Raw genomic sequence first — 12734 nt, forward strand, 5'->3', positions numbered from 1 at the left:
CTTGTATTTGTAGTAGTATACTTGGATACTGTTGTGGCGGCGTGGTCGAAGTCAGCAAAGTAAAGCAATTTCCATCGGCACTGAAAGAGTTAACGGTAGTTACGGCAGCTCTGACGACTCATTTAAATTGACAAATGTGATCATTCAGAATAAGTTGTTTTTTTACGTCGAACTTACATGAAGACTAACTAAATGTTACTGTTATGTAACAAGAATAAAACTTTGCAGAGTCGGAAGATATTTTAAGGACTTTTTAGGAAAGCCGAGTATTGGACTTTATAGAGAAAGTGGAAGGGTAAATTGCCCATCATTTCTTTTTGCAAACATCAGGATGTCAGAACCTGAGGACCAGAGTACTCCTCAGACGAAAACTTCACATGCCCTTTCAGGTGGGAGCGCTACAGTTTTGGAGCATCCTGTAGCCAATGAGAACGGCGGGGCACAGTGCGCCGATAGGGGGCGATGCGCCGATGGACAGCAGACCGAGGGCGGCAGCAGCGGCGGCACTATCGCGGAGAATCTATGGAACAGACAAGGTGGGCAGCAGGAGGTGTGCGCGGGCATGGTGGCTGGAAACGCGCACCCCAAATGCCCCGTGGTGACCAAACCTTGTCAGGAACCCGAAGCCGACACGGCAGGTGAGGGGGGACTTGTCGCGCACGGCAACAGCGGAGATGGACCCACCGAGGAAACCCACAGTCAGGTTCAAGGCGAGAGCGGTAAGCACGTTATGAGGATGAACTCGGGGTCTTCTGGAGCCCGGCCCCAGGCCTTACCCGATGCACGGATGGGGAAGAAGAAGCACCGGCGGCGGCCCTCCAAGAAGAAGCGACGCTGGAAGCCGTACTTCAAGTTGTCGTGGGAGGAGAAGAAGGAACTAGACGAGCGGGAGACCGCACGGGCATCCAGGGTGCGAGCGGAGATGTTCGCCAAGGGTCTTCCGGTGGCCCCTTACAACACCACGCAGTTTCTAATGGAGGAGCACGACCGGGAGGAACCGGACCTCAACACCGAGCTGGCCAGCCGCCGCTTTTTGGGGGCGAGTCGCTCGGAGGACACCTTCAGCGAGGAGGACTTCTTTGAAATAGACGAGGAGGAGGAGGACGGCAGCGGCGGGGGCAGCGACGGCATCGGGAGGCCGGGCAACGTCGGGGGAGAATTCCTCCAGAGGGACTTCTCGGAGACTTACGAGAAATACCACGTCGAGAGCCTCCAGAACATGACCAAGCAGGAGCTGGTGCGGGAGTACCTGGAGCTGGAGAAGTGCATGTCCCGCTTGGAAGAGGAGAATAATCGGCTGCGGCGTGCCGGGAAAAGCCCGGAGGCGGTGGCAGAGGAGAGCCCGGTCTCCCTGCCCGAGCGATCGCGGGTCAGGGAGCTGGAGGTGGAACTTGAGAAACTGAGGGCGCAGAATAGCGAGCTCCGGCAGCAGAACCAGCAGTGGAGGGAAAGTGTGCACGCCGAGTGAGCGGCTGTGCAGTGGGGCGTGTGCCCGTGGGAAAAAAATAAATAAGGCGAGTTTTTCAGTTTTGACGATGTAAGTATTTTAAATTTGCGATGCGTTTTATATAATCAGTTTGATAAATTGGACTGTCCAAATTTCTCCATTTGCAATACTTTGTTCATTTTTTTTTATGATAGACAACGGAGACTTTTTCAATATGCGGTGTGTGTATATACATATATATTCAATTTTTTAAGAGAGATTATATGGGGAAAAGAGTCGTGTTTTGTCGTTTTTTTTTTTCTTTTCTTTTCAAAGGTGTCGTGTGTATAAAAATATACAGTCCCCAAGATTCTTGGACTTATTGCTTGCATTTCGGCCACATCTAATTTAATTTTTGGAGAAATCTCCCCTAGACCGCCTCTAAAGAAATCTGTTATTGAATTTGTAAATACAGAAATACAATCGAGGTGTTTTGTGTCATTATTCGTTTATTAACGGAATAGTTGAGTAATTTCAAAAGTGTACACAAGTTCATCTAATTAAATTGGCAAGCTACATTATGCCAAATAATCCTAGGGGTAGGTTCATTGTAATGCTGATTTACGCACTCTTTAACCAAACTGTCACTTCACCTGCTATATCAGCCTTATTCTTTAACTGTGATGATAATCTTACAAGTATTTGGATTGGATGGTCATGTTATAGATGGGTTTACGTCTTGCCCACATTACACAATGAAGATGCAACACAAGGTTCAGACATAGTTCAGTGTTTGTGTGTTACAGTGAACAAACAATTCATGAATGTATATATCAGGTTACCCTATAGAAAATGGTTACCCTTAAGCCATGTTGTACCTCGATGCCTCTATCCTGTTTGTTTCAGATTAGCCGTGTGGTAATTTACATCGAAGTCCATTTAACTGTTCATGAAGAAGCAATGATGGACACTAATGACCGACCACCGTGTCATTTAAATGCTTTATCTTAAAACACTGAAGACAAGACTTGTTGGGGACATTTTTCTTGATTGTTTTTGCAGAATTATGCATGTCTAAAGGAGTATATACGAACCAGCAATGTCTCATTTTAGGATTGTCACTGAACCAAATGCACTTTTTTTTTCATAACTTCATACAACCACGAAAGACTTCTCGACTCCAGTACCATTTTGTTACTAGTTTGGCTGCAAAACTATAATCTTAGCTCTTGCATGTAGGATTAAAACAAAACCCACTAACACAGCATATCAGGTATCAGTCATCTATAGGTATATTGTAGTAAAATTCGGCCAAATTTCAAGTTTTTGATGAAGTGACCAATGACAGCCTTACTCCTATCCTCAGTTTTTTTTTTGTTTTGTACACAAAAGGCCATGTGGCAACAGGCCAATTTGGTTGCAGAAGTGATGCTTGCAGCAAGAATGCAGGAAGGAAGGACGGTTGTTATCGTGACCCTGCCCCCACTGAGACACGTACAGGCTCATCACACCGATGCACAAAATAGGGGGGGGGGTTCAGACTGGCAAGACTGCCATGTTTAACCTGTCTGTGAAAAGCAGTGGGATTCTGACTGGCACCGGTGTTCTTAGTGGGCATCGTTCTGCACAGCGTATGTGGGGGAGGGGCAAAATGATAAGACTATCATTGCGGGGGGAAAGTGGGTATCTGAAAGGAGAAGCCAGTTTACTGTATCTGATTTATGACAGGGATGGGCGATGCTGCACATTTACATGGAAATTGCTGGGGTCTCAAGTTAATTGCCACCTGCAGTGTTTTTGTATAAAAATTTATATAATAAAGGAGAGATAAATGAGGGGTGAAAATCAGAATATGAGGCAGTTTAGCATTAAAGTTTCTGGGTGTCCCTTGCTGGCATTTGCGGTTTGCTTTACATCCAGCTGATCCTCAGCTCGACTACGACGGCGGCACAATGATCTGAGCTCTGTCCTTTGAAACAATCTGTTTTAAGCACGTTTGACAAATTAAAAACAAAAGCTCTTTGACCCATTGGAAGGCAGCTGAACAGATTCCCATTAAGACAGGTTACATATATTTAGAATGAAGCACAAGGTGGGTACAAAATATATTTTCTGACATATACGAGAAATTAGCCGTATGGCCATATCAGTTCCAGATTAATATAATTTCTAATGGAATTAATTTTATGCCCCACTGGAGCAGAAACTGCTGTTAGTGTTATATCCAACAATAAGCAAACAGAAATAATCAAGGGGAATTAATCCCTATATGAATATTTAAGGATTTCATTAAATAAACATTTGGGTTAACATGCTGCAACTGTTTATGGTCTGATGGCATAAACATTTGGCCTAATAACTATGCACAAGCACACAGTATATTAGCATTTGTTTTAGGATTAAGATCAATTCAGCATTGCAATAAAGCGACGCCCCTTTACTTTCATTTCCTGCGTGTTGGAAACTAAACTAAGACATCCTGAGGAACGTCGTCAAGATGGAAGATTTCAACGCTTTTTACGTACTAACACAACCAGCAGGGCACAATATAATGCACAGGTCTTTATGGTCCGTTTACTTATTGTCATATGAGTCGCAGGTACGTGATATACTGATGTGGAAATGAAATGGTGGAAGAACAAAAACTAGATTGTCTAATCGTTGTCAACCATGTCTTAGCACAGACGACTCTTACACATATGCAGGCCAAAACTATTTCGCCAAAGGCTGCGTGCCACGTTTTCGCCAGATAAAGAGCAGTCCTTTAAATATTACCCAGCAGTTTTAAATATTAAACCAAATTTATCTGGAAGATATGAGCACAAGTCATATCAAATAACTGAACTTATCTTTCTCGATCTGAGAAAAATGAATAACGGATCATTTTTAAATAACATTCTTAATTTGCGATTAGTCTGTACCAGGCTTGTGGTTAATATTTTCTAAAAAATCTTAAGAAACAATCTGCCAGCTCACGGAATGCCCTATACTCAGGCCTTGTCCCACTTTCAATCCCCGCAATTTCCTGAGATGTCCCGCCCCACGTACGCAGAGCTGAATGCTCCGCACCGATAACGTGGTCATGGATTTTCATTCAGCCTAAACAGCCATATGCTTTTCGTTATGCCACGGTAGAATAATTGATCCTCCAGCAAATAAGGAGTAAAAGATAATATATCGTGTTTAAAGTAATAAACTGACGACACAAGGCCCTTCGCCCATATACAAAGATAATAATTTTGTCTAGATATCCAGTATGTTATCATACAACTAATGACTTGTAAATGGCAGCTATCAGTCAGAAATACACAAAAAAAATTACACACAGACTTCCCAGTTACGGGCCACAACCAACTGATTGAGACGCTATATATTTCACATTCATGGCAGCAATAGCAGCTTGACCGCTAGCTAATGCTAATATTGAGTTTTGCTTACGTTTATCGATATTAGCCGTTAAAGTGCATCAAATATTTAATAAACTACCCACTAAACTACGAAAAAACCCAAAAAACTTTGTGTGTATTAAGGCACTTCATGTGAAACCGTAATTTTGAAAAGTGCTTAACTGTAATCAAAGCTGCCGTTCCTAGCAGTCTGGAGAAGTGACGTACTGAAGACGGCGACGCCCGGGAGTTCCAGGTCTCGCGGGGCACGATGGGATATGTAGTCGCCGCCGCTCACGTGTACGAAGTTTTAACATTAAATTGTGGTCGAGAAAACTCTGAGGTTAACCTGAGGTAATATATTATGTTATACACCTCAGACACACAATTAGGCCTATATAATATGTCAAACAGACGAACTCTTCCATAATAACACGCTACTTTTAGTTTTCAGTTTACTGTAAATTCCAGGTTACTGGTCGACTACTACATGGCGCCCCCTACTGGCTGATTTTGTTTAATATATTTTAAATCTAAGATCCAATTCACCATTTCGTCGCTAACCTCTGGAGCTTTTCCCAGAAACTCCCGGCGCAAAGCAGGGAACAACCCAGGATAGGGCGCCAACCCATCGCCAGGCATACGCACACACCATTCATACACCATTCACACCTACGGGCAATTTGGTAAATCCAGTAACCTCAGCATGTTGTTGGACTGTGGGGAGAAACCGGAGTACCTGGAGGAAAACCCACAACTACAAGCCTTTCGTTGCTACAAATTGCTACATATTTTTTTATGCACTCACGAAGTAAATAATGTACGTGTTAAAATTATATGATTTAATCGAATAATAATAATAGCCGTGATCTGTTTAACGCTGGTTATACAAAACCGAATACATCTGTACAGAACAATGTGCAATAGTAATGGCACTGAGATAAACTTACAGATTGAACTTGTTCCATCCATCCATCCTCCAACTGCTTATCCTGGTCTGCGTTACGGGGGAGTCCAAATATTATTCTACATTCAAATTGTATGATTTCCAGTGTGGTCAGTGTCATATTAGCACAGTCAATTATGGTAACACACCAATTAGAACAGGAAAGATCGGTGAAAGGTGGCAAAGCGCCAAACGCCTTTAAGATAAAAATCACACCAAATCATCATACATCATGTGAACAACTATAAAACCCGATTAATTGTTTATTTCCCATTCTTTTTTATTTAAAACATATATTTCCGTTCAATAACTAGCATTTTAGAGTAGCGAGCCATGTAAGAATTAGGGACCTGTATCATGCAGTCAGTTAGGACATTTTGATATGACGTAATTCACTAACAATGACGTAAAAGTCCTTTACATAATATGTTACACGTTCTGAGACAATATATACAAACATATCAAACTAAAACCACAAAGGCTGCATACATTTTCAATTTCAGATACGGTGGACACAAAATTATTCGCATTATTTTTCTTAAATTTAGGTGTAAACCTCACTCAGGACCTAGGCTATATGACGTTTGACGCTGTTTTTGGAAAATGGACAGTTATAGCACTATCATACAATACATGTTTCAGAGTTTTCACACAGACAGTTTTTTTTGTATGTCACCTTTGGTTTCTCATATGCTTTCCTGCAAAAAAAAAAAAACACACACAACGCACATTTCTTCCTGACAGACTCTTATAAAATACATTTTTGAGAGAAGAAACCGCGTAGCTGTCTGCATCCTCTCAGTGTGCTTCAGAGTGAGGTAAATGCAATTTCTGTACATGTTCCTTTATTTATCATTCCCTGAATTCTTCAAACTTTGAAATGTGTTGCGAAGTACAAGATGATCGTAAATAAGCGGAGAATTACTTTGTGTGACCGGAAGAGTGTGGGATAGGCGTAAAAATGAGGCACTTCCAGGGCACCTCTAAGATATTAAAGGCAGGGAAATGACAGGAAAAACCATTTCACAGCAGTTTAACCACCTTGCCAGACAGGGCGAATCGAAAGCAGCTCAGGAATATATTATAATCTCTAATGGCATACAACATAGTAAAAACTGACGAATACTTATGAACCCCGTTTGGCTGGCCTGTCACAAGAACTCATACGTCCACTGCATCACAAAATAATGCACTGGTTTAACTGTTGTCATGTAATAAATGCTGCGTCCATCTTTACAGTGATCCACAAAGTAAGGATTCCCAAAATAAGCAAAGCCAAATCATGCCCGCTGTTATTTTACCTTTAACATTAACAAACCCAATGCATTGCATGGCAAATGTAGTTGTTTTGACATATATTAAACTTATATAACACACAGGTGACACGTATACGGTTTTAATAAAACACATCTAAATGTCTGGTATTCAATAACAGCATAAACAATCAGTTCCATGCTACATTTGAATATGTAATCATTTGCATATACAATTTAGTAGGGCCTATACTTTAGGGCAACGCATCACGTTTTTCTATGCATGGTCCACAGAAACATAAAACGTATTACTTAAAACTTTTTGAATCAGAATCCAAAACCAAAATGGTGGACAAGACCAACTGTAACCTTTAAAACGCCATAGTAATTGCATTGAGAATGAATACAGTCTTATCTCTAAAACGACACAATAACAGTAGAGAACAATGGTCAGTGGTCACCAGTAGGCGCTTTTCTGGGAGATGGTTACTAAATAAGTATCCCATTGTCCATTGTTCTTAGAGCTGCCACACCAAAGGACTGCATTAGCAAAGCAACGGATTCATTCACATCAAACTTGGCGAAAACAAATTAGGAGCCAGTTTTTGTTTTTTTATATATATATCCTGTGGTGGGGACACATGACACGATCAGACTACACTCCACAAAAGACACTCTTCTTGCCTAAGTTCTTTCAGTATAAGAAATGCATGAATGGAAGAAAAAAAAACATAAAAAATAATGAAAAATAAAACAGGCGATCACTGCTGCTGTAGAGTTATGGAGGTGATGGCATTCACAACAAAACCTAAAGCGATTCTCCCGCCAGTTGCTCTTTCTGGGTGAATGGAAACGGATCAGTGGAGTTTGCATGCATGACCAAGGAGGCGCCGCTGCTGCAGGTGGCAACGAGAACCGTTTCATTGAAAAAGTGCCGCGATTTTGCATAGGCTAAATTGTTTTGGTCTTTTCCATACCGTGTATCAATATTTTATAACCACGCCCTTTGTAGTGGCATGATGTGTAACCAGGATATCATTTGTTTCAGTTTACCCCTTATAGGCTACATGAATCGGCTTTAGTTTCCATGTGAGAAAAACATATGGAATCAGTTAGCAAAACAGTTTAATGGGCGGAACTTTGGGGAAGGTGAATTGAAATTAATCTTGGTCACTGTTTTGAGAACCTTCACTGAAAACAGGGTAAAGAAGTAAAATTACACGTTTGTTTTCTTCTTCAGAAAGTGAATTTAATACCAGTAAAGGTTTAGCGCTGTGAAAGTAGCTGTGTGTTGGTTTTCCAAAAGAATGACGCCAGAGGGCCATTGAAGTGCTGGACTTGGGACCGAGAGAGTCCCGGGCGAGAGACTGTTGAATCGCACTGGACACAATTTATTGTATCTGAAGCAACTTACTTCAGCAGACTCCCCCCCCAGTCGTAACAACAAGTGGAATGCTGGTTATTTTATTTTATTTAAGGTTTATGACCTTAGGTTTGCTACTTCCCTTCAATCAGATTTAGGAATTTCTTTTTGTTACTCAGCAACAGAGAAAGACAGAAGTCTTTTTTGTTGAGTTTAGTCTTTTTTTTTTTAGTATTACACAGGAACACCCAGATGATTCAAATCACAATAAAAGTACTTTTTTCCCCCCATACAAAAAATATATAATATACTGCATATAAAACAAAAGAAAAAGAAATTAAGGGAAATATTTCAAGTAACATCTTAAAGGAAGTGATTGTGCACCTGAATGCACTGTTGTAAACAATGGAAAAAATAATATAATGTATTATATATAATATATACACAAGGTTAACTTAGCAAGGCTCTGTACAAATGTTACAAAACAGTTCCACACGCGTTAATGTACACACACACATGCGCGCACACACTCCTACCCATACAAGTTTTTTGCGCAGGCATACTGGTTCATATGCACATTTTCAGATGGACGTGTTAGGGGGTGAGGCTTACAGCTGAGGTCATGGGGGCGGGGGGAGGCTGGTGGTTTGTGGAAGTGAGGGGGAATCCCCTTGGGGTGCCACCGCTGCGACAGAGCTGGTGTGGTGTTAGCGTGTCTATTTGTTCCTATGCCTGTGTCAGCCTGTCCTTCCTGTGAGTGCGTGTCCATGTAGACCCGTCGCCGTGGCGACTGCTATGACACGGCTGCCTGTCACCCGGCAACCCTAGAATGACTTACTCAGCAGGGCTCGCAGCTGCTGTTTCTGTGCCCCTCAGGTTAAACTTGCCCCCCCCCCCCCCACCCTCTCAACCCCAGCTGTCTCGATAAACAGTCACAGTTTTGTACAGTCGGAAAAATCTTTGGCAACGCTGTGTGGCTCTGCTGCCTTGCAGATGAGCCCTGCTGCCTTGCAGATGAGCCCTGCTGCCTTGCAGATGAGCCCTGCAGCCTTGCAGATGAGCCCTGCCGGACTATGGAAGCGGATGAGATGACTCTCTGGGATGTATTTGTCAAAACCAAGCCTGCCACTATTATCCCCCCCCCCAAAATTGATGATTTGCCAGCTGTTACTGTTACTGTTACTGCAGGCAGCCTTGGTGGCCCGGTGAGAGGTGGCCCTAGGTTCTCCTCCTGTCATGCAGACGGATGTTGCCCGCTACAGACACTGGTGAAACCGGGACGTCTGTCGTGTGACGGCAGCAGTGTGCTCGGACTGTCTCGCGGGTTCCGACGCTGGGGGAGGCGCAGCGTGACCCGGTGGCTCGGAGGCGGGCTTGGGGACGTCCGCCGTGGGAGGGTCCTGCACAGGTATAGGGTCCGTACTATGCGCGCCAGGACCGACCACCACGGTGTGCCGTCGCCACGCCCGCCTCCGCCTCCGCGTCTCGGGCGACACTGGCTTCCGTAGGCCGACGCCCCGTAGGTCGTCGGCGGACCCCAGGATGCGTGTCCGCACCTGTGCGGCCAGCGAGCCCCACCCTGTGGCAGCTGGCGAGGAGGATGTCAGATTGGCACTGTGCGCTGGGGGTGGGGTGCGGCTCTGCCCGGCACCCTCTGGTCTGCTGCCAGCTGCAAGAGCTGCCGCTTGGCTGACCGGTGCCATCGAAGCTTCCCCATTGTCCGTCCGATCTTCCTCATTGGCTGGCTCCTGCACCAGCTCCGAGCTGAGGGACCGCCCCTTGGCTCTCTCCGCCCTCGTCTTTTTGCGTGCCAGCGTGTCGCACTGGATGAGCTTGTGGGAGTTGAAGGACGGCCGGAGGTTAAGCTTGTGTGTGGCAGAGGAAGACGAGGAGGAAGAGGGAGTGGTCGACCGAGCCCTACTGTCGCTCCTTTCGACGGGGTTGGAGGGTGCCTCAGCGGGGGTGGGGTCAGGAGTGGGGGCGGGGCTTGGCACGGTAGAGGATTTGTACTGGGTGTACAGGAAGCTACGTGGAGGTAACGGTGGCTTCTCTGGCCTCTCCTGCGTGAGGGAGCGCGAGGCAAAGCCGCTCTCGTTGTCCGTCTCGCTGACCAGCTCGCTGCGCTCGTCGTCCGCCTCTTCTCCCCGCCCCTCGGAGGCGGGGCCACGGCCCAGTGTGGACAGGGTGGAGTAGCCTGACACGATGGAGCGCGCATCTTCCGGGCTGTGCCACGTCGGCGCCTTGCATGCCTCTCCCTCCTCCTCCTGCTCCAGGGCCCTGCCCTCGTGCCCCGCCTCCTCCACCAGCTGGCATGAGGGCTCCTCCTCCTCCTCTGTGGCCTCTCTTCCTTCCTCTTCCTCCTCCTCGTCCTCTTCATCCTCCTCCCCCTCTGCCCTGGGGGCCGTGTCCCCCTCTGCCCCGCCACAGTGGCTCACCTTGCCGGGTTCTTGTTCCGAGTCCTCGTCCGTGCTGTTGCTAATAGGCCAGCTACTGAGGGGCTTCTTGCGCTTACGTGCGCGCGTGACGGCGGACACGATGGAGAGCAGGTCCTTGGCGTTCAGGTCTAGCTTTGACCCCCATGAACCCTGGGGTAGCAGAGGAGACAGTCAACGGGGAAGGTGGCAGACCCCAGTCATTCACCAACAGCACCTAAAAACCCAAGGCTAACACAGAGAGCGGCCATTTTCTGTATCTTTGTCAGGCAATAGAAACTAAAGAATTTTCCTAAATGCTGATTGTTGCTATTGAAAATTGCTGAATTGTAACACTTTTCTTATACAGATACTCCTCACTTAATGACCTAGCTGATAAGGACAATCGACACATCGCTTTAAAGGTGAATGCGTACTTGCGTACCAGTTATGTGCATCCTGTTTATAAATATACTAAAAATGTTATAAATGGTGCAAAGGCAACATTAAAAGTATATCTAAAGATGTTTGACACAAACTCACTACCAGTAGCCTACAGATTGTTTGAAGTATCAGTAAGGGGCAACTCCTCGCTTATCGACCGATTCACTGTACAACCTAGTCGTAGGAACAGAACTCGGTCGTTACGTATGGAGTACCTGTACTTTAAGCCTTTCATATCCACAAACGAATGCTTACTGTATAGTACTGTTATTGTAACATACTGCTGTATGAAATATTTGGACAGAATACAAGACATTATGAGGCAAACAATGGCAAATCAAGCGGAACGAAGACTAACGCGTGCCACCCTGTTGACTTATGTATTGTGCAATGCTTATCTTGGTTATTTTCAGTTAGCGTTTTTTTATTGCACAGTATTACCTCTTATTATGAATTTTTTATATTTTTATTTATATTTCAGATTTGTGACGGCTACATAAGCATTTGCCGGGTACGAGAACATTTGCTGTATAAGAAAGGCGCATCACCATCACAGTGTTACCCATAATGCCGTGCATGCCCGTGTGACACATTCAGTACATCCATAGTACTGCAAAGGGCCGCAATCTCATGGTTGATCTCACAGTATTTGACTTGGGCTCCTCGTAATTAGCTCTTGCCTCATTATACAAAAAGTGCCGTAAGCCCTGCTTTTGCTTCACTAACCTTGGATTTCGCTGATTCACTGTTGGTTGAATCTGCAAAAGTAATAAGAGGAGAGGTCAGGGGGGGGGGGAATAAAATCACGATTCTGCGTTAGAGGAAAGGGTGGGCTGGAAAAGACATGGAGGGGACAGGACAGGCGGCACGGTATCAGTCAGCAGCCGTGTGCTTGGGTGAGATGCAACGTGTCACTGTCTGAAAAGCGGCACTTGAGAGAATGAAATTACTAAACAGCTTATTGTGCCATAAAGGTTGTGAGTAATTATATAGTGACATGTTATTAAGGGAATAACAGCAGTGTCTGGCCACGTCGCTGTTCTTCCCCCCTCCAGGGAGAAGACCCAGCTCTCAGGCTCAGTCTAAACAGAACAGTCTGACTTCCTGCAGCGATTGTCATTAGACTGTGGGTCTCGACACAACAACATGGCAGCCACATATCTCGGGGGGGGGGGCAGCACAGGAATCGCAGTCGCTCGGTGATGATGCCATATCGGTGTATTAGGAGCAAGCTCAGGTGCGGGTGGGGGGCAGAGACAGCGGCGGGTGGGGGCTCCCGGTTGCTGGGGGTAACGGGGCGTCCGTTTATCGACCTTAGGTGAGACGCAAGCGTGGATGGGTGGAAGAGGACGTGTGGATGTTGATTTGTAACAAACACCAAAGTACAGAGGAGACAGCATGGGAATGACTGTGATTATAAATGAAGTTCCAGTGAAAGATCGCTCCAATACGACTGAAATCACAGAATCACGCATTCACACATACAAACACACACACGTGCAAAG

General features: G+C 45.2%; 2 protein-coding genes across 9 annotated transcripts in view; one reads left to right on the forward strand and one right to left on the reverse strand.

Annotated features, from left to right (window-relative positions):
• LOC111855898 (protein HEXIM1-like) lies at positions 1 to 1913 on the forward strand. Its single transcript, XM_023835369.2, has one exon. It carries the CDS (start codon positions 332 to 334, stop codon positions 1466 to 1468), a length of 1137 nt encoding a protein of 378 aa, XP_023691137.1. The 5' UTR covers positions 1 to 331; the 3' UTR covers positions 1469 to 1913.
• Positions 1914 to 6017: 4104 nt separating this feature from the next.
• arhgap23a (Rho GTPase activating protein 23a) overlaps positions 6018 to 12734 on the reverse strand; it is a 61218-nt gene continuing 54501 nt past the window's right edge. For all 8 annotated transcript variants that reach the window (XM_023835445.2, XM_023835444.2, XM_072705131.1 and 5 more), the window contains 2 exons: positions 11956 to 11987; positions 6018 to 10959 (listed from right to left, as the gene is read on the reverse strand). In XM_023835445.2, coding sequence (XP_023691213.1) covers positions 9631 to 10959; positions 11956 to 11987 — 1361 coding nt within the window. In that variant the 3' untranslated portion in view covers positions 6018 to 9630. The remainder of the gene's footprint in view (positions 10960 to 11955; positions 11988 to 12734) is intronic.

The sequence above is a fragment of the Paramormyrops kingsleyae genome, chromosome 22, assembly GCF_048594095.1.
Source record: "Paramormyrops kingsleyae isolate MSU_618 chromosome 22, PKINGS_0.4, whole genome shotgun sequence".
Lineage (NCBI taxonomy): Eukaryota > Metazoa > Chordata > Actinopteri > Osteoglossiformes > Mormyridae > Paramormyrops > Paramormyrops kingsleyae.